This window comes from Puma concolor, chromosome B4, assembly GCF_028749965.1.
Source record: "Puma concolor isolate L17-30 chromosome B4, mPumCon1.1.hap2, whole genome shotgun sequence".
Taxonomy (NCBI): Eukaryota; Metazoa; Chordata; class Mammalia; order Carnivora; family Felidae; genus Puma; species Puma concolor.
Genome location: NC_141673.1, coordinates 62930199 through 62955555, shown reverse-complemented (window position 1 = coordinate 62955555; position 25357 = coordinate 62930199). Strand labels below are relative to the sequence as shown.

At 44.1% G+C, this 25357-nt stretch overlaps 1 protein-coding gene across 5 annotated transcripts in view; it reads right to left on the bottom strand.

Annotated features, from left to right (window-relative positions):
• The window catches only part of LOC112867452 (cyclic AMP-dependent transcription factor ATF-7), a 91439-nt gene that overhangs the window by 5480 nt on the left and 60602 nt on the right, over positions 1–25357 (bottom strand). For 3 of the 5 annotated variants that reach the window (XM_086713226.1, XM_086713228.1, XM_086713227.1), the window contains 9 exons: positions 22042–22160; positions 18789–18926; positions 16313–16470; positions 15177–15276; positions 14541–14654; positions 13776–13928; positions 10624–10821; positions 9259–9367; positions 62–123 (listed from right to left, as the gene is read on the bottom strand). In XM_086713226.1, the coding sequence (XP_086569352.1) occupies positions 62–123; positions 9259–9367; positions 10624–10821; positions 13776–13928; positions 14541–14654; positions 15177–15276; positions 16313–16470; positions 18789–18926; positions 22042–22160 (1151 nt within the window). Of the gene's footprint in view, positions 1–61; positions 124–238; positions 5439–9258; positions 9368–10623; positions 10822–13775; positions 13929–14540; positions 14655–15176; positions 15277–16312; positions 16471–18788; positions 18927–22041; positions 22161–25357 lie in introns of those variants that run through there. The other 2 variants (XM_086713230.1, XM_086713231.1) reach the window with 2 other exon arrangements.

Genomic DNA, 25357 nt, shown 5'->3' with positions numbered 1-25357 from the left:
GATGTGAGCCCCTGTCTCTACGCCTTCTTTTGTCTTTATGTAATTGATATAAAGCACCTACCTTCTCTAGGCTGTGTCTTCCCTGCATCAAAAGGAGGGATAAGAATCCCTGCTCCTTCTGTCCTAAAAAACGGGAGAGTGAGGAAAAGCACAGACATGAAAGCCCAAGGAGTTCCCAGAGAATAGTGGCCAATGAGACTTGTAGATCAGAGTACCGAAGCATTAGACATAACAGTGGTTCTCTTTGATAGTTTAATGTTATATTTGCAGCATAAATAAGGCACAATATATGTCAGGGCAAGGGGGAGCAGGAGAAGGCATGGCTGGGGGGAGAAGTGCTGGGTGGTAAGGGGCGGGGGATGGAAGAAGGCACGGTTAGGGAGAACAGAGTGAAGCCTCTGTCTCAGCCCCGTCCTGGGAGATCGTGAGAGCCTGCTCACAGGGATCATGCCGAGTCGGGTGGCAGGGAAAGGGAGAAGACGGTTTTGTAACAGAACAGCCCGTAGCACTGCATCCTCCCACCTGTCAAAGTCCGCCACTGGGGACTGTGGAGACCCAGACCCAGAGTCGAGCTCCTTGACGGGACGGAGAGGGGCTGCTACATGTCAAAGGTACACAGATGAACAGAGATATAACCATAGATACACACCACTTTCTTTCAACAGACACTATGTCAGGAGGCTGCAGCCTCCACTGTTGGGGCTGGAGGCTCATCTCCCTGCTGGAAAGGTGTGTGTGTGTGTGTGTGTGTGTGTGTGTGTGTGTGTGTGTGTGTGTGTTACAGGACAGCTAGAGCTCCAGCCCATCCTTCCCGTAACAAAGACTGTGGAGTGACCAGTTTGCAAGGGAATATGCGACAATTCCTGTCCAGACCAAGGCAGGACAGGTTTTAGGAAGAAGTAGAAGGAACTCAAACCTAGATTTTGAGATGAATGACGTGGTTGTTGTTTTAATGGGGGTGGAGGGAGGTACTGGAGGAAGTGGAAAAATGTGTTAGTGCTAAGGCAGAGGATGGTACTTAAAATATCCCTGACACCCTACAAGGATTTTCCAGCTTGCCCCTAAGGCAATGGTTCTCACACTTTAGTGTGCGTTAGAATCACGTGGAGTGCTTGTTAGAGCCCAGCCCAGTTCAGTTTCCCATTCAATAGGTCTGTGGTGGGGCCCAAATGTGCATTTCTAACAAGCTCCCAGATACTGGTGCTGCTGCTGCTACTGAGCCTGGACCACATCCTGAGAACCACCGCCCTAAGGGAAGGTCAATGAAACTAGTGCTCATAGCCATTTCTTACAGCTAAAACATCACCCACCAGTAGCTAATGTTGATGATAGCTCTGTGCTACCAGCCCCCCATTAAAAAAATAAAATAAACCCTAGCAGCTACAATACAAACCTGCATCTACAAAGGACACAGCTGCCTTAGCCTGCCTTATTCTCCCCAGCCTTTTCTCATTCTGGGGGTAGGACTTTACCCCAAGGAGAGACAGATGAACTGGTAATGGGGTGGGAATAGTGGCCAGTAGCCACTTAACGCTCATTCCTGCTGGGTCACCACTCTGAGGTGAGTGGGTGGGGATTTATGTCTGTGTGTACATGCATGTATGCGAACACAGAGAGAAATCAGGTTTATACAGTGAGGGGGATGATTAAAGTTGTGGGGGGCTGAAGCAGGATGGGGAATCCTCTAATCTGCCTTGGGTCCTCACCTGTCCCATTCCCCCCTCCACCCCTGTCAAACAAAAGTCTAAAGAAAGCGGAAAGAGCATTATCAACAAAGGCATATGTGATATAACTAGGAGGACTGGATTCTAAACGGACTGGTTATGAAATTAAAAAAAAAAAAGAATACATTTCCTTCCTGTGTATACAATGTACAATATTAATGAAAAATAATGATTTGGGGATGGCAAGGAAGTCATGAAAGAAAGGGGGGACTCTCAAGGGAAGGGGGCTGTCGCAGGGCTAGCACCTTTAAAGGAGCCTCTCAGTGTGGAGCAGGGGAGCCTTAGAAACCAGAGGAGGAGTATTTTGGTGTCTGCTTGGTGGTTCAGGCTGCAGACAGGGCATGGTTATGGTTAAGTACCCCGTCAACCAGGATGGGTAGTGCTGGAGGGCAGTGAATCAGGAAAAGAGTTAAGAATGGCAGAACAGGCGTAGGGAAGGCAGCAAGGTGAGTGAGGTTAGGTCGTCTCCTATTTACCACTACCAAGAGTAGAGGGTCTAGTGCTTAGGACCATGGAGAGGAGTGGAGGCTGAAGGAAGCCAGATTTGGGGTGTACAACCAACAGGGGAAGAGCAAGTAAAGGAGGGCCTACTTTTTCCCTCTCTAGCAGTGAGGGAAGTTTTCTCAGGCTTTGCAACTCTGAGCAAGCCTTCTTTTAAAGGAATAGGGCAAAAGTCTGCAGACCTGAAGACCTGGTCTGGTACCTTTCTCTATGGCCTTGGTTATCTATCAGCTGTGTCTCCGGAATGAGGTGGGAGGCCTGAATCTTGTGTTTGCTTAGAGTCCCAAGGCATCCACACTCTCAGCTCCTCTCACAAAGTATCCTCCCTTGGGCCCCTAGAAAGGCCACGGTCATTAAGAAGGGAGAAGTGACGCCCTCCATGACGCTTGGTTCTGGTCCAGATGAGTCTGGAAAGCAAAGGCCAAGGGAGAGTGGCCACACGGCTGGCAGCAATAACAAGTGAGTATCAGTGACATTCCCCTTAACTATGAGAGAGTCTCAGGATAACCAACTGCCCTGCTTTCTCAGTGAGGCCAAGGACCAGCTAAAGAGCTATCTGGAGGGTTCTGTCCTGTCCCTTCCTACTGCTTCACCAGTAAGGTTCTGGCAATCCCCTCATTTAGGCCCCAATAAGAACTTCCCACCAATGACAATGAGGTAAGGGCTCGAGGGAAGGAGACATGGGGACTAAGAGACCCTCTAAATAAGCTAGCTGTCCTACATGGGGACAGACGGGTACGACTCAAACTTCCTCCACAGCCAAACAGTGAAGCAGGGCACGTATGCAGTGACAAACGGATTCTTAACTTGAAAAACACTAGAATGAAGGGGGAAGAAAAACAGTCCAGGGTCTTGTGAAGGCTCCTTAGGAGCCATAAACTCAGTCAAGCTTTAGGGCAAGGCTGCTGGTGGGAAATCAAGATGATAAAAAATGAAACACAACTAAAGCAGAAGAAAGTCCCAGGGAGCAGCCATCAAAAGGAAAAGTCCTGAGTACAAGTTACGGCTGTGAACTGTGGAAGGCAAGTGCAGTCCCTGGAGGTGGGGACTTGTATCCCGACCATCTGCCAGGCCATTTGCTAGTCTGAGTCACCTCGGGGGCTGTTCCTGTTGGGTCCCGGGTGGTAGAGGATGAGAAAACTGTGTTTTCTCTTCCTTCTCTTTACCAGGTGTGTCGTGTTCAGCACTGGTTCTGAAAAGCAGGAGGGGAAAGGAAAAACAAACGCAGCAGAACAAGTCACCTGACTGGCTCACCAGTACAGCACTCTGGGAAGACGGGAATCTCGTAGCTTAGATTTCCTCATTCCCCCATGACAGCCAATTCTGGGAAACAAACTAAGGAAGGAAGCTGGCAGTTATTTTGCACGTATGTTTAAGATGGAGGTAGGAGAGAGGGAGAAAAGGGCATTCTTGGCTTGGGCAGATGGCAGAAGGTGGCTCTGGGACAATTGGAAGGGATTCATACTGACAGGCTATTAAAGCTGACCTATCTATCCACAGGCCTCTGGCTTTGGATCACTTCCTGTGGCCCTGGTAGAAATTGCATAGTTCAGAGCCAAAGGAAGATCAGAAGTCTTAATGGGGAAGAAAGAGGGACAAGAGGGATGAATTTCTCCCCCTGCAACCTAACGCCTCAAAGTAAGAATGGCTGAGAGCAATAGTCACCAATTTCCCCGGGCAGGCCAGACCTTCCCCAAGCAGGGCTGTTCTGCTGAGATCAGTACTGCACCTTCTCTCTCTTGCCTCTCCCCATGTTACCTGACCCTCGAGAAAACCCACTCAGGACCCTGGCTCTGATGTCTCAGAGTCCTGGGGCTGGGCCTTTGGGGATGCATTGCATCTAGGGGGCATCTAGTTCCAGGAGGCTGCATCGGAAGAAGCGAGACAGAGGCAGGACACAGACAGGGACAAAGAGGGAGATACAGGAGCGGACAGACAACCAAATGGAATATGTGTGCTTTGGCCAGTAAACTCTTGTAAAACATAAAGACTCAATTTAGTAATAACCTGATAGAATGAACTTTAAACTATACTGTTCCTGCCTGCCCTAATGATAACTGCAGGAGGGTGGACTGGGGAGGCAGGGAATCAGCTAGTCACACTCGGGGCACTTTCCCTTTTCACTAACAAGCAAGAGCTAATAAGGCCACACAAGATGATCTTGCCAAGGCTTAGTGGGAGGTGGAAAAGGCCCCACCAGGAGACCGGGAAAACTCAAGACACAAAAAATGAGGTACCCAAATAGCTCTAGAAATTGTTGAAAAAGGATTAGAATTCTTGGGGTTTGTTTCTTTTTGCTTTGTTTTTGTTTTTGAGTGTTTTTTTGTTTTTGTTGTTTTTTTTTTTTTTTTTTGGTGGCAGGTAGGGAGAAGGACTAAAGTTTATGGAAGAGCTGGAAAATACTGCTAATTCATGTATCAAAGGTAACTACATTCACCATAAGTGAATGTTTTAACTAGACTTCAGGAAGGGGAAAAGGGGATAAAATAAGCAGCTAATGGGAGACAAAGTCCTGAGCCTATGGGGTAGCTGAGGCGGGCCAGTGGGTGACCTGCCATCAACACTAGCCTCCCTCTACCTAGCAGGAGGTGGCATGCTGCTAAGGAACAGGAAGCCATGGCTTCATGGGAAGAGAGGCAACTGAGAAACCCAAAACCTAGAAGTGCCAAGGGTTAGTGTTAAGAGACAGGTACACATGCACAGGCTGGGGTGATTGTTCGGACCATCTGGAAAGGCCTTTGGCTGTAGGTACATCAGAAACTGCCCCCTTAGGGGATGATCTATGTGGCTCTGGGGCTGGGAGGCTCCTAGTACAGGTGTCAATGTACACGACCATGTGGCTGAAGAGAAAAGCCCCACATCTGTCCGTTACTCACAACACACAATCTTTCCCTCATACCGCCACGTCCAAGGCAGATGGAGGGGATAAGATGACATCTCTCTTGGCTCTCGGGTGGGCGAGCTCTGGCTAGGGACCTCTCCACCAGGGGAGGCATCATCTGCCCGCAGACTGGGACTGTGGGGTCATGATCACATGCGACTGTATCGGCATGCTCAGTTCTGTCCTTTGGCTGGCCATCTGAGTGAGAACCGAGGTGGCCACAGCTTCAGCTGCAGAGCGAACACTGAGGCCATTGCTGGGGGCTGTTGCTGAGCTGTGTTGAATCACAGGGGCTGGAGAACCCGTGGGCTCTGAGCTTTCCTTGGGGCTTTCTGCCAGGGAGGAAGGCAAAGAGCAGAGAGCAAGTGGTTAGAAAACAACATGGACAAACAAGCAGGACTACCTTGTGCCACAGTTCTAAAGGAGCCCAAAAGAAAAGGAAGCCCATCATTTCGGGAGGAAGCTTCCCAGAATCTTGGCTTCTAAGCCATGGAGGGGCTAGGAAATGGGAAGTTGTGAGATGGGCAGCAAGAACTAGGCCCACATTAATCTACCTATCCTAGTAAAGCAGACACCTCAACATGTTAATTACACCATCTGGCTTCTAGGTTACCCCTATTGGAACACTCTTCCTTTATCCATGTCTTTAAAGGTGCTTTAAAATAGATCGCTTGTTTTAGCTATCCTGATTAATTCCCACAAGAATTTAATTGTTCCATTATTTTTTATGTTCCTTTAGTAACCAGTTGCACCACAGGTGAGCCTGATAAATATCAAGCTGCACTCAGATGACGTTATGACCAGTCCTGGGCCAAGGTTCAGTTAATACAACAAACTACAAAGAGGCCTGTTGGACCCTTCTGACTATCAATTAGCTAGGCATTAATGACTTCAAACACGTATTATGAGCTATGCCACGTCACCTAAAGTGACGATAAACACAGAGCTGAGCTGCACACAGAGGTGACTCCATGTTGTTCTTCAGTCGAGTTTTACTAAACGTCACATAACCTCTACGGCTGCTTAAACAGAGATGTATGCAATAAATATGGGCAAACTAGTAAGAGTTGGTTGTTATTTTTCATTGTCTGAGTCTTCTTTCAGGATTCAAATATAACCCCCTCTGTGGAGGCTTCTTTGTTGCACTCATGAAATTAACTATTTCATCGCTTGGGCTTTCAGAGCGCACATTCATCTATTCCATCGATTCATCATTTTTACCAAGCATCCTGTGTGCCAGCACTGGGGTATATAATGAATAAACCAGGAGGCCTGTCCTCAGGAAGCTCCCACTCTAGGGGCCATGTGACTCGGTTAGCTGCACTTACCTTATTCACATGTTGACATGTTTATCTCCTCATAACTCTGAGTTTCTCAGAGGCGGAGACAGTGTGTCATTTATCCTTTGTTAAATACCTACCACGGTGTCTACACCACACAGCAGGAACTAAATACAGCTCTGGAAATAAGTAGTTTAATGGCTCAACTACCTCTTAAAAGTTCTTGCAAGGATTGAGTAGAAAACTTACTGTATATATATATATTTCATACTGATGAATACTCAGTCCTTGCCTTCCTTACCCCATCAAAGAGGATCTGAGATAGTTGATCAATGAACTTGTTGAACCATTTTCTTACTATGGTTTCCAGAACACCACACCCACTACTCAGCTCATTTTCCTCCCACCTTCTTGGTGGCTCATTCCGCTTCATCTGTGGGTTTCTTCTCCTTTCTCTGACCTCTGAATGTTGGAAGTACCCCAGGGCTCGGTCCTGCAACTACTTTTCTCTCTCTGTCTGTGCTCTTTTGGTAACAGGAACATTTCATCCGGTTTTGTGGCTTTAAAAGCTAACTACATGCTGCTGACTCCCCAAGTTATATCTTCAGCCTTTCCTCTGAACTGCAGGACCACATAACCAGCTTCCACTTGACACCTCCATCCGCAAGCCTAGTCAGCTTTTTTTTTTTTTTTTTTTAATGTTTATTTATTTTTGGGACAGAGAGAGACAGAGCATGAACGGGGGAGGGGCAGAGAGAGAGGGAGACACAGAATCGGAAACAGGCTCCAGGCTCTGAGCCATCAGCCCAGAGCCCGACGCGGGGCTCGAACTCACGGACCGCGAGATCGTGACCTGGCTGAAGTCGGACGCTTAACCGACTGCGCCACCCAGGCGCCCCAAGCCTAGTCAGCTTCTTAAGCTCAGCTTGTCCAAATCTGAGCTCCAGATACGCTCCTAATCCATTTCTTTCTATACTTCCCTCTACTTCCAATTCATGGCAGCTCCATTCTGGCAGCTCCCCAGGCCAAAACTTTTGGTGCAATTTTTGATTCTTTTCACAAATACACCACTCCATCTGGCCCATTATCAAACTCTGTCGCTCTAACTCCAGAACACACCCTGAGTTCACCCTCTTCTCCCCACTTTCGCTATCACCGTCCTGGTCCAAGGCTCGGTCATCTCTTGCTCATAGGACTGCAACAGCCTCCTAAATGGACTGCCCGCTCCTGCCCGTGCACTCCTGCACACTCCAACAGAGTGATCCTGTTCATGTCACGCCTCTTCTAAAAACCCTCGGATGGTCCCCAACAGAGAGTAAAGGCTGAGGTCCTCACTACGACCAAGGAGGCTCTATGCAGAACTGTTCCCATTAGCTCCCCTACTTCATCTCCAACTACTCTCCACCCCCCACTCTCTCCAATCTAGCCACACTGGCCTTCCTGATGCTCCTACTTTGGGTCTTTGCAACTGCGATCCCTCCTATTGGCAGTACTTTTTGCCCTTATACAAATGCATAGCCAGCTCCCTCACTTCCTTTTTTTTTATATACATTTTTTAAATGTTTATTTATTTTTGAGAGAGAGAGAGAGAGTGTGAGTAGGGGAGGGGCAGAGAGACAGGAAGACAGAATCTAAAGTAGGCTCCAGCCTCTGAGCTGTCAGCACAGAGTCTGATGCGGGGCTCAAACTCGTCAACTGCGAGATCATGACCTCAGCCGAAGTCGGACGCTCAACCGACTGAGCCACCCAGAAACCCCTCCCTCACTTCCTTAAGTGTCTTTATTCAAAAGCCACCTCATCTAAAATTGCAACCCTGCTGCCAACATTTCATATTCCTCTTCCTGTTGTATTTTTTCTTCCAAGCATTTACTCTTACCTAACATACCATATATTGTACCTATTTATCTCGCTTGTTGTCTGTCTCGCCTACTAAAATATAAGCCCCTCAAGGGTAGGGATTTTAATCTAATATTTGGTTTCCTATTATATCCTCAGCATATAAAACAGTGCCTGGCACAGAAGAGGCTCAATCAGTATCTGCTTAATGAATGAGTGTATCCTGAAGTACATATTAAAATTAAAATTTAAATAGAGACGCTTAAAATGAGTGATGTGGTTACTCTTTTTCTATGGGAACACATCTCTGAAATAATAAAGACAGTGGAAAAATAATTCAACATATCAAAAGTTGACAGCCAAAATTTCTATGAATTTGTTAAATTTGCAAAGGAGATTTATTTGCTTTCACTGTCCATGAGCAAAGTATTCACAGTAATTTTAACCTCAGGACTGTGCTTGTCCTGAGCACGACGCTATGACCGTCTCTTTCTAGCACTGTTTTATGTGTGCACATAGGTTACAAACTCAAACCACCATCAGCCCATCATTAGGAAGATAAAATATACCCCCATATCACAATGCTTAACAAATGCCAATGCATCATCTGCTGTTTATATTCTCTTGAGGCCCAGATAGTGTCTTTGACATAAGAAAGAGCTAGATGTGAATCTTGCCTCTGCCACTTCCCCAACTGTGTAACCTCAGGTACATGACTATTCTGAGTTCGGTCTTCTAATGTATAAATGGGGGCAAGATCCATTTCATAAGAGAACTGGGCAGATGGCAGAGTGCCCAACACAAAGTAGGCACCCAATCAATAGTGCTACCCTTTATCTCCAACTATGATAACTCTATATGGTTCAGAAAAAAGTTATTTTGTAGGACTGGTTGTTCCAGAAAGGCTGTTTGTTCACTTATTAGTCTGGATCCCCCAGAACATTCAGAATGGGTTTACAAAATTATAAACAGTTCAGATACGCAGCACATGCAGTTTACTGACTGACCAACCTTGCTTTGGTTGTGAGTCACTCACCTAAATAGCCTTGGGTCTTTTTCTGTAGTGCAGTGACTGGGCAGTCTTTATGAGCTAACAGTAGCTGTTTCAACTGAGCCACCTCATTGCGTAGTAACGTGACTTCATTCTAAAGAGGGAGGGAAGATAAAGGTATCAAGAAAATTCATCCTCTACCCTTGAGCCCCCAGCAGCTGTCCCCACAGTAAGGACAGAATGCTGCCTGGATTTTCTCCCCTGAGTCTGGGAGACTCCTGATTCAGCAAGGCTTCAGACAGCTCAGGGCCAGTACAGTCATGAATTCGACGGTAGGAGCTGCTTACAGTGAAAAGTAGGGATTTATAATAGAAACATTACTCCTATTTAGGATAGATATAATCAAACCAAAATTAATAATGCATATGTCCTTTGACTAAGAAAGCCTACTTCCAGGAATCTATTTAACAGAACTACCTACTCAAGAGCATGCAATGTTTACTCCAGCATTGCTGTTCTGGCAAAAAAAATTAGAGATACTATAAATATCCGTACTTTATAATATAACCACACTATAGAATACACTACTATACAGCTATTTAAAAAAATGAAGTAGATCCTCTGTAGACATGGCCAGTTCTCCAGGAGATACCATTATCCCATTTAAGTTAAGACAAACACACAGTCCCTCCCTGACCACCCCACAAAAAATATAAATGAAAAAATACTTAGAAATACATAAATGTCTGGTATGGGCACACCATACTTATCCACAGGAAAAAATAATACTGAAGAGGAACTTTGGTTTTGTTCTGTATCTTTGTGTGTGCATGTGTATATACATGTTATATATATATATATATATATATATATATATATATATATATACACACACATATATATATATAAATACATTCGTACACTACCTTTGTATTGAAATCTTTTAATTAGTAAGTAATCAAAAGAAGAAATAGTAATATTCAAGAAAATATCTGGATTATAATTTTTCTATTTGTGCTTGTGTGGCTTTTTCTTTCTTTTATTAAGCTGCATTATCTGGGGCAAATACATTTCCCTTTGGGTGTTCCACAACCCCAGTCAGTTTCTACTGATGACCTAAAAGAGTACCCTGGGGCAATTAATCCAATTCTCTTTATCCAAATGGGTCTATGGTTGATTCAGACTCCAGCAGCAGGTCTGGGAGTAGATGGTTAAATGTCTTTTCTAGTCCCTGGGGAAGGTATTTTAATTTTGACGGTTAACAGCTTCTTTCTGCACTTCCTGGCACATCTTCTGGATCTGTCCTAATCTGAAGAATCATCATCTTTTATGATACTGTTTCACTTTTTTCTGATTCAATCCCACTTTCCCAGATTCATCAATCCCAATAATCATTCAGGACCCACTCACACTCAGCTGAATGTTCTGAGAAGTGAGTTCCTCTGCCTTCTTCTCTAGGGAGGACACCCAGAGCTTCCGTTTTTGACGGCAGCGGGAGGCTGCAGCCCGGTTGCGTTCCAGAAAACGCTGCCGCCGCTCATCAGGATCTTCATCCACGGTGCGTCGCCGACGCCCTCCGGTGCTAGGAGTGGGCTGGGCTGGTGAGACCTGGTGCCCAGGAAGGAAGAGGAGTTACTTGAAGGGAACGTCAACTCTTTTCAAAGTAGACCTGATGTCAGGAAGTTAGTAAGCTCTGGTAAAGATCTGGTAAAGGGATGCACTAGTCTCTGCAATCAGCGTTGAGTCTCACTGCCATGCCCCTGAGCTTCTCTTCTGCAGCAGTTCCGCACTCTGCCTCCCATTTCCTTCCAGTCTTCTCAGCCCCATACCTAGACAAACCACAGCTCAGGTGGAAACTAATTATTTCTGAGACAGCCAAGATGAAACAAGCATCATTTTTTGTTTCTTAACAATAGGGAATCTTATAGGCAGGGAAATCATAATGGGGACTGGGTGTCAGGGGAACTTTTAGGGAGACCGTACAATAAAAATGTTTGAGAATCACTGATTTGGACAAGCAATATATACAAACGACTGAATGCGATACCTTTCAGAAAAGGAGAAAAGATTTTACTACCAGCGAGATACTGGTTATCATGCAGAGAAATGGATTAGTGTATTCTTACTTATAATCAGTTATTAATCATCCTCAGCAATCACCCTCCCCACCTTGTTTGTTCTGTTTGCTTTTAAACAAAAAACTGTTCTTTAATCCCTTTACAGATTGGTCATACAGGACTGCCTCTTGTCTTTAAACTTTACGCTGATGTCCTCTGTCACTAAAGTACTTTTGGATCATCTTCCTTTTCTATTAGCTGATATGTGTTCAGAGAAGATAGACCAACTTTATAATAGCAGCCAAAATTAAAATGTAGAAAGGTCAGCCATCTGCATAAAAGAAACTATATAATGTAAAACAATGCCAAAAATAAATTCTTCCTGGATCTGTTGCTATTAGAGAATATCTATATTAGATTTTTTTTTTTTCAACGTTTATTTATTTTTGGGACAGAGAGAGACAGAGCATGAACGGGGGAGGGGCAGAGAGAGAGGGAGACACAGAATCGGAAACAGGCTCCAGGCTCTGAGCCATCAGCCCAGAGCCCGACGCGGGGCTCGAACTCACGGACCGCGAGATCGTGACCTGGCTGAAGTCGGACGCTTAACCGACTGCGCCACCCAGGCGCCCCGAGAATATCTATATTAGTAGTTCCCAAATGCCAGAACTCACATCAGTTGCATGAGAAGAAGCATGAGCTTATAAAAAAAGAAAAAAAAAAAAAAAACCAAAACCCAAAAATGTTATACTCCACTTCAGGCCTTACTAAATCATGTTCCCCATTAATATAGATAATCAAGAGATAATGTTATTTACTCACACTAATATTATTTCTCCCAAAAGAAAAAAATGGAGGAGAAATTTACAACTCAATTTAATGAGCTACAGGCCTTGGGTCATCACTTCTCACTGTACTAAGATAAGTTTACACTAATTCTCTTGAGATTTTCAATTTCTTCTTTGTCCTGAGCTCAGTGGAGCACACGTGAAGACCGACACTCTAGGAGGATGGGGAAAAGGAAATGACAGACTCCTATTCTCTCACAGTAACTCAGCAGCTCATGCAGGGAATGAAGGGGAAAGAGTGCCAGGAGAAAGAAGGGAAGAAGGAGAAGGAAAGGAATCAGTGGTGACTAAAAAGAAGTTCATCACATTTTTTTTTTTAAATAAAATTTGTTTTAATGTTTATTTTTGAGAGCGAGAGAACGCGAGTGGGGGAGGCACAGAGAGAGAGAGGGAGACAGAATCCGAAGCAGACTCTAGGCTCTGAGCTGTCCGCACAGAGCCCGACATGGGGCTCAAATCCATGGACCGTGAGATTATGACCTAAGCCAAAGTCAGACGCTTAACCGACTGAGCCACCCAGGTGTCCCCATGGCATTTTCTTAAGAGGGAAAGCAGCACAACTCGGGCAAGGTGGCTGCTGCTTTACCATCTCCAAAGACTGGCATCGGAAGGGGTTACGGGATGGTGGGCAAGCTTAGCTTCCAACAAGAAAACTCAAGTGAAGGCTTTTGTTGCTGGCCAAGCTTTAAGGTGGCATATGGCCGTTAAATGTTAGGACATGTGGTGGTAACTGACGAAGCAGGTGGGGACATCGGAGAAAGGGGCTGGGCAAAGATGTAATTCTAGAAACCGATCTCAGGTTGTTGTCACCTGTCCAGCACAGACAATATGAAAACTAAGGCCTGTTCAGTTTTTGAAGAAACTTACTAAAACTGAGGCTTCCTTGAGAAAAGAACTGGGCATATAAATGGGACTGTTCTAGCCTTATTAAGACTTTAATTTCTCTGTGATAAAAAGGGATTACATTGATAAGGAAAAGGTGTTTTACTGTTCGTTTACTGAGCCATCTTTGTACTGTGACATCACATTTTATGTTTTTATTATTTTTTAAAGTATGCTCTATGCCCAACTTGGAGCTCAAGTTCACAAGCTTGAGAATCAAGAGTCACACACTCTACCAACTGAGCCAACCAGACACCTCTGACATCACATTTTACTCATAAATTGTTATTACTCAATTTTTGCTATAAAACCTAATCAGGGAAGTTTTTTTGTTTTGTTTTTGGTTGTTGTGGGGTTTGTTTGTTTGGTTTTTTGGTTTGTTTGGTTTTTGTAGGACTTAATAAATGGGAAAGAGACTAGGGGAGCCTCCTTTGGTGCACAAAGTGGTTTGAGTGAGGTTCTGTCACATTTTAGAGGGCTCTGAAGATACACTGTTCACCTGTTTATAGAAAAAAAAAACAAACAAAAAACAAAAACCAAAAACTGAGACCTCCTCTGTGACAGTGTTGTGTTATCCAGTGTGCCTGACAGAAGTATAACCCAAGAGGAGGTAACGCACTTTGCTGTCCAACTTAACAAGAACCAAAGTACAGGAAGATGCCCAGAAAACTAAAACTCACTCCTCTGTAATTTTTCCGCTCCTTGAAATTCAAACAGATATGACATAAAGAGTAATGGTGGTGCAGCAGGCTCCCCCATCCAAATACCCACTGACCTGTGGCTGGGCAGGGGACGGGGCATCAGGGTGTTGGATGAGGATCTGGCTTTGCTCAGGACGGGCTGTCACCATGGTGCTGGCAGTACCTACCACCATTCCACATCCACCATTGATTGAGGACACTTGGTGGGTTAGGGTGGCTTTTAGTCTCTGTGAGGGACAATAATAAAAAATAGTTAGTCAAAGGTAAGATTCTATCACGGGTAAGAGAGTGGGCTTAAATTTTAATACTGACCTTACAAATAGCTAAAATTTCCGTGCCAATTTACCCTTAACAGAGGAATTAAAAGAAAATGACAGGGAGAATGTGCACCTGGATCCCTAAAATGCCTACTCTGTTCCTTGGCTATCATCCTGGGCACAGTTGGAGGGTGGGGGTTGTTGAAGTAATAGAGTCCAGATGAAAGCTCTCTCCTGGAACCCGGCCAGGTGCTGGTTACGCAGCTATTCACCTCTTGGCCAGCTCTCCTGCCCACTCACCCACCCTCCATCTGTCACCCTGGAACTGAAACAGCAAGCATTCCACGCCAAACAATCTGTGCTGCCTCTTTTCACTGCCATGGTGTATGTACCAGGCTGTAAAGGTGGAAGAGAGGAGATAGGAGTCATGAATCAGGGTCTTTTCTTCTCCAGACCCCACAACAGGGTATCTTTAGCTCTGCAAGCCCCATAAGGTTTCTTTGCTTGGCTCACTTGAAAAACCTACACTGATAACACTTCTTTCGAAAGGGCCAACACTGCCCCAAGCTGGGATGTACTCACCATTTTGGCTTCTGATGGCATAGGGTGGCCAGAGGGAGAAATGGAACCACTGCTGTTAACTGGTGGGCCAGGGATACCAGGAATGTTGGGCACCATAGACACAGGTCTGGCCAGCTGGATTAAGAGGAGGAAGAAAAACCAGAAGGGAACATAATACTAGTGGTAGGGCAACAGCTTCCCAAAATCAAGTGCTTCTGAGATTGGCATGTCAGGGCCTGTTCTGTGCAACCTGCCCACAGGGCATACAGGGACAGCCTGGGAAATACCTTCCCCCATAGAGCACTACAATCTAATCCTTCAGTGCTATGACAATTTCTATAGGAAAAACTGGGGCTGTATCTTGAGGAAAGTGGTGGGCAATTTGGGAGGCGCCAAGTGCCAAGTAAAATCAACCAATCAGCGGGCTGGCAAGACCAATTCCTAGACCAGGAGCCAATTGTCCAGATGAGGCTTTGTCTAGTGTTCCACAGTGCTGGATTGGCAGAGGTTAGTGAAGAGTTTGGGCAGGCTGCCATGCTCAACTAATACAGACCAGAGCCCACGTTTCCCTGGGGCTCACGTGTGTTTATGAGCATTCAGGTGGAAGGGAGGGATTAGTGTGTGGGTAGGGTTGGCTGCCCCAACTATAGAGCTCACCGATATGACAGAAGGCATCTGTACCGGAGGCCCTGGCAGCACAGGCATGGTCTGTCCATTAGCAAGATGCATGACGAGAGGGAGGGAGCCAGTGGGAGATCTAGAAGAGACATGAAGTAAAATGCTCACAATACAGACCCTTTTGCCTAGGGATCTTCCTCCTAGAATTACAGCAGATTTCCCAGTCTTCTCTAGTTAGGGAAGCTATAGGGCAACGTTATAAAATCCTGACACCCTCAGAAAGGTGGAAAAAGTAGGGAGTACTTACCTTATAGATGGAGAGAAATGGTAAGATCTTTACACTTTGCAAATTAAGCAAGCACCACTGAATTCAAATGGGTGGGAAGCTAATCCTATAAAGATTTTAGAACAAGTACACAAACATCCCCACCACCGGCATGTATAAATTCTGTCTTGCCTTAGGCAGGACTTGGACCAAAGCTATCATTTTGCAAAGCTGAATTCTGTCATATGATAGCCAAACATGACTTAATTTCTCTTGTTGTTTTTTTTTTTGTACGTATTGCTCTACCCTGCCTCCAAAAGATGTCACTTTGTATTTTTCCTAGTAGGTCCAGGGAATAAGCTTTAAGAGGCTAAATCCTGACAGCAACCTCTTAACCCCTGGGTACCTAGGGACAAGAGCTCAAGTCATTTCATTAGGAAATCTATATAGACCATGCCAGGATTGAAGACAAACAGACAAACAAAATTAGGGGTAGCAAAGACCAAGAACCCTAACTGGGACTGAGGGGGACACCAGACTCAAAAAAGATGACTAAATGGGTTTCAGTCCGTCATTCAGTAATGCTCCCCCAAACTTGTGCAGATTGAGGCCAAGAATTAAAATATACTTCCCTGTGTGGCCTCTACCATTTTGATGAACTTCCTAAACTCTTAAAGATTCTTCTTTTAGATCAAAGAAGTCTTAAACCTCCAAATTAAGGAAGCATTATTTCCAAATAAATACTTGCTTGTGTACTAACAAGGTAAAGATTTCTGTTTATGGTGGGAAATTTTATTCTGAGAGACAATCTCACTGACTTGTTTTCCTTGAGTATTCAAAAACGGTCCTGTTTTTCATCAAGTACAAAAAGATTCAGGCTTCACTGTTTCTCCCTGCTCTCTTTACTTACCCCAGTTGCCTGTTGGATGGTGGAGCCTGTGTGATGACAGAAGTTGGGGAGGGAAGGGTTGGGTGAAGTGGATCATAGCCCAAATGGAGAGGCAGGGAGCCAGGGCGCACGATGGTAGGTGTGGGGGTAGAGATCACAACAGGCTTTGGGGCCACCTCCTGGGGAGAAGAGACCAACAGATCACAAAATGCTATAAAGGGCTGCTTATAGGCAAACAGGTAGCTGGTAAAATGTGGAACAAGTCTACTGGAAAGAGCACTGTGGCAGCTCATGTAAATCATGCCCTGACTCTATCATGATCATGGACCCATACCTCACTCACCCATGCAATAGGAATGCTGAGTTAAGACCTTTTGGCTATCTCCCTTTCAGAGATGATTGCTATGCGAATGAGAGGACAGCTGGAAAATCACCTGGAATCTTTGCAGAAGCACTGGAGTGTCATATAAGTTCCAGGGACTGTAAAAATTTCTCACAGTCTCTATATTTCCATTTCAAAAAAATTTTTTTTTTTTTTTTTTTTTTTACTGTTTATGTATTTTTGAGAGAAACAGCGCAAGCAGGGGAGGGGCAGAGAGAGAGGGGACAGAGGATCCGAAGCGGGCTGCATGCTGACAGCAGAGAGCCCAATGCCAGGGCTCAAACTCACAAACTGTGAGATCATGACCTGAGCTGAAGTCCCAATGCATAAGTGACTGAGCCCCCCAGGTGCTCCACTCTCATTCCAAATTTGATGCCTGAGAGTCCTCTGATCTCTAATGAGAACAGACAGGGTGTAAGACCGGCGATAAGGCAACCAATATTTCCTAGAGAGCCCTTTAAAAAAGGGCTATGGTGGCGGAATGGGGGTGGAGTGCCTGGATGGCTCAGTCGGAAAAGCATGAGACTCTTAATCTCAGGGTGTGAGTTTGAGCTCCACGTTTGGTGTAGAGATTGCTTAAAACTAAATAAATAAAACTAAAAAAAAAAGGGGGGGGGGAGGCACAGGAGTTTGCATAATGGTCTTGTTGTAATAAAACAAACTACTTCCCACTGTTAACCTGGTTAGGGTCTTAGTTGCTAGTGGCCACACTGGCCCTCAAGCGTCTCCAGACAACTTCTAGGACCTGGTTGCTAATGAAAAGGGGAGGGAGGAGGGAGAGTTGTAATGTTTAGGGAGGGAGTAGTTTGGAGAAGTTATCAAACCAAATTTGGAGGGAGGTAAAATGAGATACAGATGCTCTAACCACATTGGACATTAAAATTACAACCACTAGCAGAATAGTGGAGACTGGAAAGAGGCATGGGGGGGGGTGGGTTCTGAGGTTTTGAGAGTATCTAGGTGCTGGTTACACGGGCTGTAAACTTCGTGAAAATTCAGTGAGCTGTATACTTACAATTTACACACTTTTCTGTATGTGTGTTATTTCAATAAATTTATAAAAAATATTACCTCATAAAAAGTTCCCTTTAAAAAAATAATACTCAGAATCCTAGTAGATTTTCTCTTTGTGCCACTAGAAGACTTCCTTCTAAGAAGACTTTTTCCTAAATCATTTAATGTCCAATTTATGAATTACACTTTTTCTTTTCTACTTCTTAACTGAAGTACAACATATATAAAGTGTATTAATCTAAAGGACACAACTAAGTGACTTTATATATGTAAAATCAAGACGGAGTCCATTTCCAGCACCCCAGATGGTTCTCCCGTGTCCCTTCCCGATCCAAACCTTCCCTCACAAGAGCTAAACATTATTTTGAGTTCTATCATCATCAAATAGTTTTTGCCTCTTCTTGAACCTGATGTAAATGGAGTCATGTGTATACTTCTGTGTCTGAATTTTGGTGCTGTTGTTCAGTATAACATTTGTGGGATTCACCCGCATGGCTGTTTATATCATTAGTTCATGAGTTTGTTCTTTTTTAGTGCCGTGTGGTATTTAGAAATATACCACAATTTGTTTATTTATTCATTCTCTTGTTGATGGACATTTGAACCACTTCTGTTTTTTAATTATTATAGTACAACTGTTGTGAACATTCTTTTTTAATGTTTGTTTATTTATTTATTTTTGAGACAGAGACAGAGCATGAGCAGGGGAGGGACAGAGAGAGAGGGAGACATAGAATCCAAAGCAGGCTCCAGGCTCTGAGCTGTCAGCACAGAGCCCGACGCGGGGCTCGAACTCATGAACTGTGAGATCATTAGCTGAGCTGAAGTCAGCCGCTTAACCAGGTGAGCCACCCAGGAGCCCCCTGAGCATTCTTAAAGACTGCTATACAGTGGACATACACACTAATTTCACTTCCATAAAGACTCAGAAGTGGAACTGCTTGGTCCGAGGATAGGTGTCATTTATATAAATCTTCTAAACAATGAAGATTTATGTAAATATAATCAATCCTGTATCACCCATTATTTATACAACTAATGAATAAAAGCTTAATCTACCCACCAACTAACATTTGGGATAATTCTTGGTAGCAAATTTACCTTTTCCTTGAGTGGCGGGGAACAGGGACTGGAAGCAGGGCTATCAGCTGGGGACGAGTCTACCTCCACTGGCTCTTCTTCTTTGATTTTGATGTCTGGTGTGGAAGGCAAAGACATGTCAAGGGGCCCAGCAGCAGCCTGTTAAAAGAGAGAAATGAGCAGAGTTCAACCCAATGATTCCCTTCAGGCTGAATCTAAATCTTTCCAGTTAAAAAATGAAGAAATATACTTTATTATTATTATTATTGTTTATTTATTTTTGAGAGAGAGAGAGACTGAGTGCAAGTGAGGGAGGGGCAGAGAGAGAGGGGCAGAGAGAGGCCAGGTGCCCCTATTATTATTATTATTTTTAAGTAGACTCCACACCCAACATGGGACTTGAACTCATGACCCTGAGATCAAGAGTTGCATGTCCCACGGACTGAGCTGGCCAGGTGCTCTGAGGAAATATACTTCTAAGTTTCGCTTTTGGTCAAAGAACTGAACTGCAACTCAAAGAAAATATGGAATCTAGGTTTTATGTACAACTCTGGGCAGATCATTTTAACTTCTCAGAACCTGTTTTTCTAACTGTAAAATGGAAATAATACCTGTTTCACAATGGGTGAATACTTATAGTTTCTGAAAGGTAAAAACAAACAAACAAACAAACAAACAAACTTATAATGCTTATAAAGACCCTGAAAGGCGGGGGGAAAGCTGACACTTAAATCCATGCAAATACCATAGTTATATTATTTTTCAGGAAAAGTAAAATGATTTCCTGAATCGAGTGTTTGCCTATTTCCAAGCAGCTCTGTTGGCCACTGGACAACTGTGAGCACTTTTTCTGCCAACCACAAGGACTAGATTATCCAAGTATCAAAAGCAAACAAATAGCTATTAAAGTACTGCAAACATGAGGGGCGCCTGGGTGGCCCAGTCGGTTAAGCATCGAACTCCAGCTTAGGTCATGATCTCACTGCTCACGAGTTCGAGCCCCACATCGGGCTCTGTGCTGACAGCTCAGAGTGTGGAGCCTGCTTTGGATTCTGTGTCTCCCTCTCTCTCTGCCCCTCCCCTGCTTGCACTCTGTCTCTCTCAAAAATAAATAAACATTAAAAAAAAAATTTTTTTTTAAGTACTGCAAACATGATAGGGAAGATCTTTTCTGGGGAATTTCCCATGAGTGATGGTGATGTGATCTCATCCCAAAATCTGGTAGTAGAGGCTAGAAGTTAGAAAGATAAGCATTTTGGGGTAATAAAAGAAAGGAAAGACTGGTCATTTGCTCAGTGAAAGAAATTAGAACTTGGTCCTAGAAGCAGGACTAGAGAAAACCAAAAAGGAAAGAGAGTACTTTTCTGGCCATGGTGAATCACTTCACAGAACTGTGAAGCTGTAAATGGCTTTGCAGGACCCATAAACCATCTGAGATGACAGCCCAACACTGCACCACGACAGGAGGGCTGGCACTGCAGTTCAGTTTCATGACAAAGTAGATCCTTTGTTCTATTCTTTCCATAACTTAGGCTTCTCGGTGAAAGAGGAGCTTGTTTCTGACTCTTCCCCTGCTACCTTAATCCCTAGAAATTTTCTTGGTAGTTGAGCACACTGAAGATAATCTGGTGTCTACTACGTTAGAGAAGGTGGTGATGGTTCTTTCTCTCCAATCTGATGGGGGTGAGCAATAGCAAAGATGCTTTCATTTTTGCCCTCATTTTTTTCTACATTGCAAAGATGTCAGGCCCAATTCAACTAATTCTGGGATCCCTGAAAAGTCAGAGGGTGGAGGGAAGGAGAGGCCTCTGAGTAAACACAGCCACAGGTTTAAAATCCCTTAGAGGCATCTCCTAGAAAAGCTGTGGTTCAGTAAAGTTTTAGACTCATTCAACATTCCCAGACACAGTCTTTTACTGAGTCCATTCTTCTCATCAAGGGGGCGGTAAGGACCACCCCCATATGGGCAGAAAGAAATATGGAGATGCCCAACAAGTAAAGGCCTGACCAGCTACGAATGGTCTTTCAGAAGTGTCAACTGAGTTAAAATGGAAGTGGAAAAAACTTCAAGCTTTTAAAGGGAGGTTAATTTTCTTGAATTTGCCTATAATGAGTTTGATCTTAAATCCCTCATATCCTGGAAAAAACAATTTGATTTCTTTGTCTTGGGGGAAGGAAAAATGATGGAGGGGTGGATGAAGTAGGGAAGCCATAAATAAAATTATACCACATAGGTCGAAGCAACTGAGAGATGACAGACTGGAGTTTCGGAAGAAAAATCACGATGAGAAGACTACGGCTAGTCTAGCCATTTGAAAGCAGAACTACAAATATATGCCATTGGATCTCCCTCCTTTCTTTCCGTTTGAGAGAGAGAGCAGGAAAAAGTGCTCATAGGAAGCTATGGAACTTGGAAAAACCTCCAGTGATGATTCTTATAAATACAATTTAAGCTGGGTGAAAAAAAAGTCATGCACAGCTCTCTTGGTTTACCTGCTCTCTTCTTCTTAAAAGGAAAGAGCTCAGAATACGAAGGGATTCCAACATTCTAATCCTCTCTACAGTATCTATACTAAGCGGCCTCCATATAGTTGAACATACTTTGTGATAGCTTCCACCTGCTGGTCCTATTCCTATCTCTGGGCCACAGAGAAGTTGAACCCCTCTTTTGCATGAAAGCTCTTCACATATTCAAAGACTACAATTTGGTTCACATTAGATCTTCTCTTTTCTAAGCACAACTTCCTCAGTTTCTTTGTAGGTTCCTAACGTGACATAACATCCTTCTTTAAGTTCATTGTCTTGAATATTACTAGAAAGCTACCTGAAGGTAAGAGCTACATACATTGAAACAAAGAAGTGTCCAAATTCAATAAATGCTTGTTGATTGGCTGACTGAAAACAGTTCAGGTAAGAAGAGCAAGAGATTTGACCCCAAAAAATGTCATCTCATAGGATCTGAGTAATTTATAATCTTTTAACATCTTCAACATATTCAAAAGAGAAATAATTTTTTAAAAATAGATTACTGGGCTGATGCTGCATTGAACAGGAAAGAAGACTAATTTCTGGTAAAGACAGACTTGTGAGGACCCATCATCTGGGCCCCCTAAAGTCGTGGAAGGCTGACTAGGATCAGTGGGTACTATCTGGTTCTAAAGAAGGAAGCCCATTATTTTGTGCTTTAACCGGTTAAGCAAATTATCCCAGGACACAATGAAAACAGCCTCCATCTGAACACTGCCAGTTTTTCAGCAAATGTCCCGCCTCTTGCCTTTTTTTCATCCTCATCTGCAGCTTTCTTGAATTCATGTTCAAAGGAGCTAGCTAATTCATTGAAGAGCCCCACCTCCTCACAATTCTTCAGGAATCTAGTCGGAGTAGGAGTTTGATCTGTAGACATGAAAAACAAAACAAAACAGGAGACTTCATTTTAGTTTTGACCTGAAATTAAAACTTGAGAGTATATAGGGACCACATTTTTATTCTCCTGTTTGGAGAGAGTCTCTGTGTTGTTTTATGGAGCTTGAGCAGGTGAAGGCCAGTGCTAGGCCACCAGAGGGGGTGTCTGTGCTGTGCCGCCTCAAGGCCAGCAGAGGGAAGACAGAACAATGTTTTGTTGTGTGACTGTCCACTTAACCCCCTTACTCCCAGAGGCTAGTTTCACCTCCCTCACCCCCAAAACAAAACCAAACCACCCACCCAGGTGGAGTTTGTGGTACCTCCAGATCTGAAAATCAAGGACAGTTAAGCGACATCTTCTCTTTAAAGTTACTCCCTGCTATGTCTGAAGTGAGGAGGTATAAGCAGATGCGTGTTAAAATCTGATGAGAAGGAGAAGAAACTGAGGGTCAGGTGGTAGAGTTTGCTTGCTAAAGCCACCAAGAAAGATACGGTGTCTTGTCTTTCAGTGGTCACTGAGCTAAGGGTCTGCTACCTTCTGAAGGTATTGTGGGCAAATCTAGGGGCTGCTGAACAAAGACAGCAAGATCATGAGCTAGGAAAGGAAACTGCAAACAATAGAGCTCATTTCAAAGAGACCTGAGCCCAGAGCAAATTCCGGAAACCAGGATATTTGGATTTAGATTTGCCAGCCAAAATATCCTCTCAGGGGCTGCACAAATCTTTCAACAGTGCCTCTGCCCTTGGGAAGAGGAAGGCGAGATCCGTAACCCATGGGAACTTTTCAAGCAACCTGAATTTTAGATTTGTGCTTCTCTCTCCCCATTCTGCTTTTCTGATTTTTCTCTCTTAGGTCACCTGAATCCTGTTCCCTAATCTAAAGTTCTATTATGATGGTTTTCTTTGACATGCTAGTCACCTCGGGGATTCATTTTATACCCCAAACCACTAAACTGAATGATAGATATAGAACAATGATTAAATGACGTTTTAAGGTGTGAGACCAGGGATTAAAATCACTCCTAGCATGATCGATTGGAAATAGTCCACTGGGATTTTCCATGGAAAGAGCATAATTTTTTTTTTTTTCAATTTAAACAAAACCTCTTCTGAATCAGAGTGTTTGGAAAAGTTACCACTACCTCCCAAAATAGTTTTAAAAGGTTCTCTGGCAGCTTTGGTTGGCCAATGATGAAGCCACTTTCCCTCCATCCCCGGGTGAGTGGAGGTAATATCATCTTTTATGTTCAAGAGTACTTCAGTAAGGGCACACACAAAAAAATCACAACTCAAGTGAAACAGGATGAGGCAGCTAAGGGCACAGTGATGGCAGAAGAGGGCCTTTTGGTCCTCTGACCTGAGACTCATACAAACTTCTCCCATTCCTGAACAAACAAGCAAATAGCCTGAAAACATATAAGAAAACCCTTTGCCTGCTCTGACGACTCTAAAGAAATCAACAAGTGTTTACTGAATACTTTCTATGTGTCTTGATGGTACATGCATACACTTTTGGGTAAATTTGGGGGAGGAGAGGGAAAGGAGTATAGGAGTTCTGCCCAAATATAAGACATGGCTCTTGGGGCGCCTGGGTGGCGCAGTCGGTTAAGCGTCCGACTTCAGCCAGGTCACGATCTCGCGGTCCGTGAGTTCGAGCCCCGCGTCAGGCTCTGGGCTGATGGCTCGGAGCCTGGAGCCTGTTTCCGATTCTGTGTCTCCCTCTCTCTCTGCCCCTCCCCCGTTCATGCTCTGTCTCTCTCTGTCCCAAAAATAAATAAAAAACGTTGAAAAAAAAATTAAAAAAAAAAAAAAAAAAAAAGACATGGCTCTTGCCCTAGAGAACAAAGAGGATGTTTTCTAGTTGAGGAAATAAATATACATAGATAGCATCATAGTATATAAAAAACTAGGTGCCACGTGCAGTAGAGAATAAAATTATTGTAGTAATTAAAGAATGACAAATAAATGACAGAATAGTTAAGAGGTTTCAAGAAGCAGGATTTGAGCTGGCCCTTAAAGAATGGTTTTCACCAAGAGAAAGAAGATGTGGAGGGTAAGAGGAGTCAGCCAGGTGAAGGCATAGAGAGGAAGGGTAAGGGCACCAGGTATAGATGAGGAGGAAAAGGTACGTCCAGGGTAAAGATAATCAAGTCAGGGGGAGCCTGGATGGCTCAGTTGGTAGAGCACATGACTCTTAATCTCAGGGTTGTGAGTTCAAGCCCTATGCTGGGTGTGGAGCCTACTTAAAATAAGATGATAATTAAAAAAAGATAATCAAGTTAGGTATATAAGTTATATACAAGGTTGAGTAGGTATGGGTGCCTGGTTGGCTCAGTTGGTGGAGTGTGCAACTGTTGATTTTGAGATTGTGAGTTTGAGCTCCACACTGGGTGTAGAGATTACTTAAAAATAAAATCTTTAAGTGGCGCCTGGGTGGCTCAGTCAGTTGAGTGTCTGACTTGATTTCAGCTCAGGTCATGATGTCACCGTTTGTGGGTTTAAGCCCTGTGTCGGGCTCAGTGCTAACAGTATGGAGTGTGCTTGGGATTGTCTCTCTCCTCCTCTCTCTGCCTCTCCCCCATTTGCTCTCACTCTCTCAAAATAAATAAATAAACATAAAAAAAAAAAAACCAGAAATGGCAGATGGCCATTAGCATTAGTTTAAAAAAATCAAAGCAAAGCAAAGCAAAGCAAATCACATTTTTTAAAAACAAACAAAAACCAAAGGTGGGTAGGTAGGTACCATCAGGCTAGGTTAAAGAAAGCCTGAAAATCCAAATATAAACAGCCTTAAAGTAAAATAGGAGGGGTGGGCGCCTGGGTGGCTCAGGGGGTTAAGCGTCTGACTTCTACTCAGGTGATGATCTCCTAGGTCTTGGATTCGAGCCCACCCATCCTCAGGCTCTGTAATGACAGCTCAGAGCCTGGAGCTTGCTTTGGATTCTGTGTCTCCCTCCCTCTCTGCCCCTCCCCTACTCTCGCTCTCTCTATCAAAAATAAACATTGGGGCACCTGGGTGGCTCAGTTGGTAAAGCACCTGACTTCAGTTCAGGTCATGATCTCACAGTTTGTGGGTTTGAGCCCCACGTCAGGCTCTGTGCTAACAGCTCAGACCCTGTAGTTTGCTTCGGATTCTGTGTCTCCCTCTTTCTCTGCCCTCTATGGTTCACCTTCTGTCTCTGTAGCTC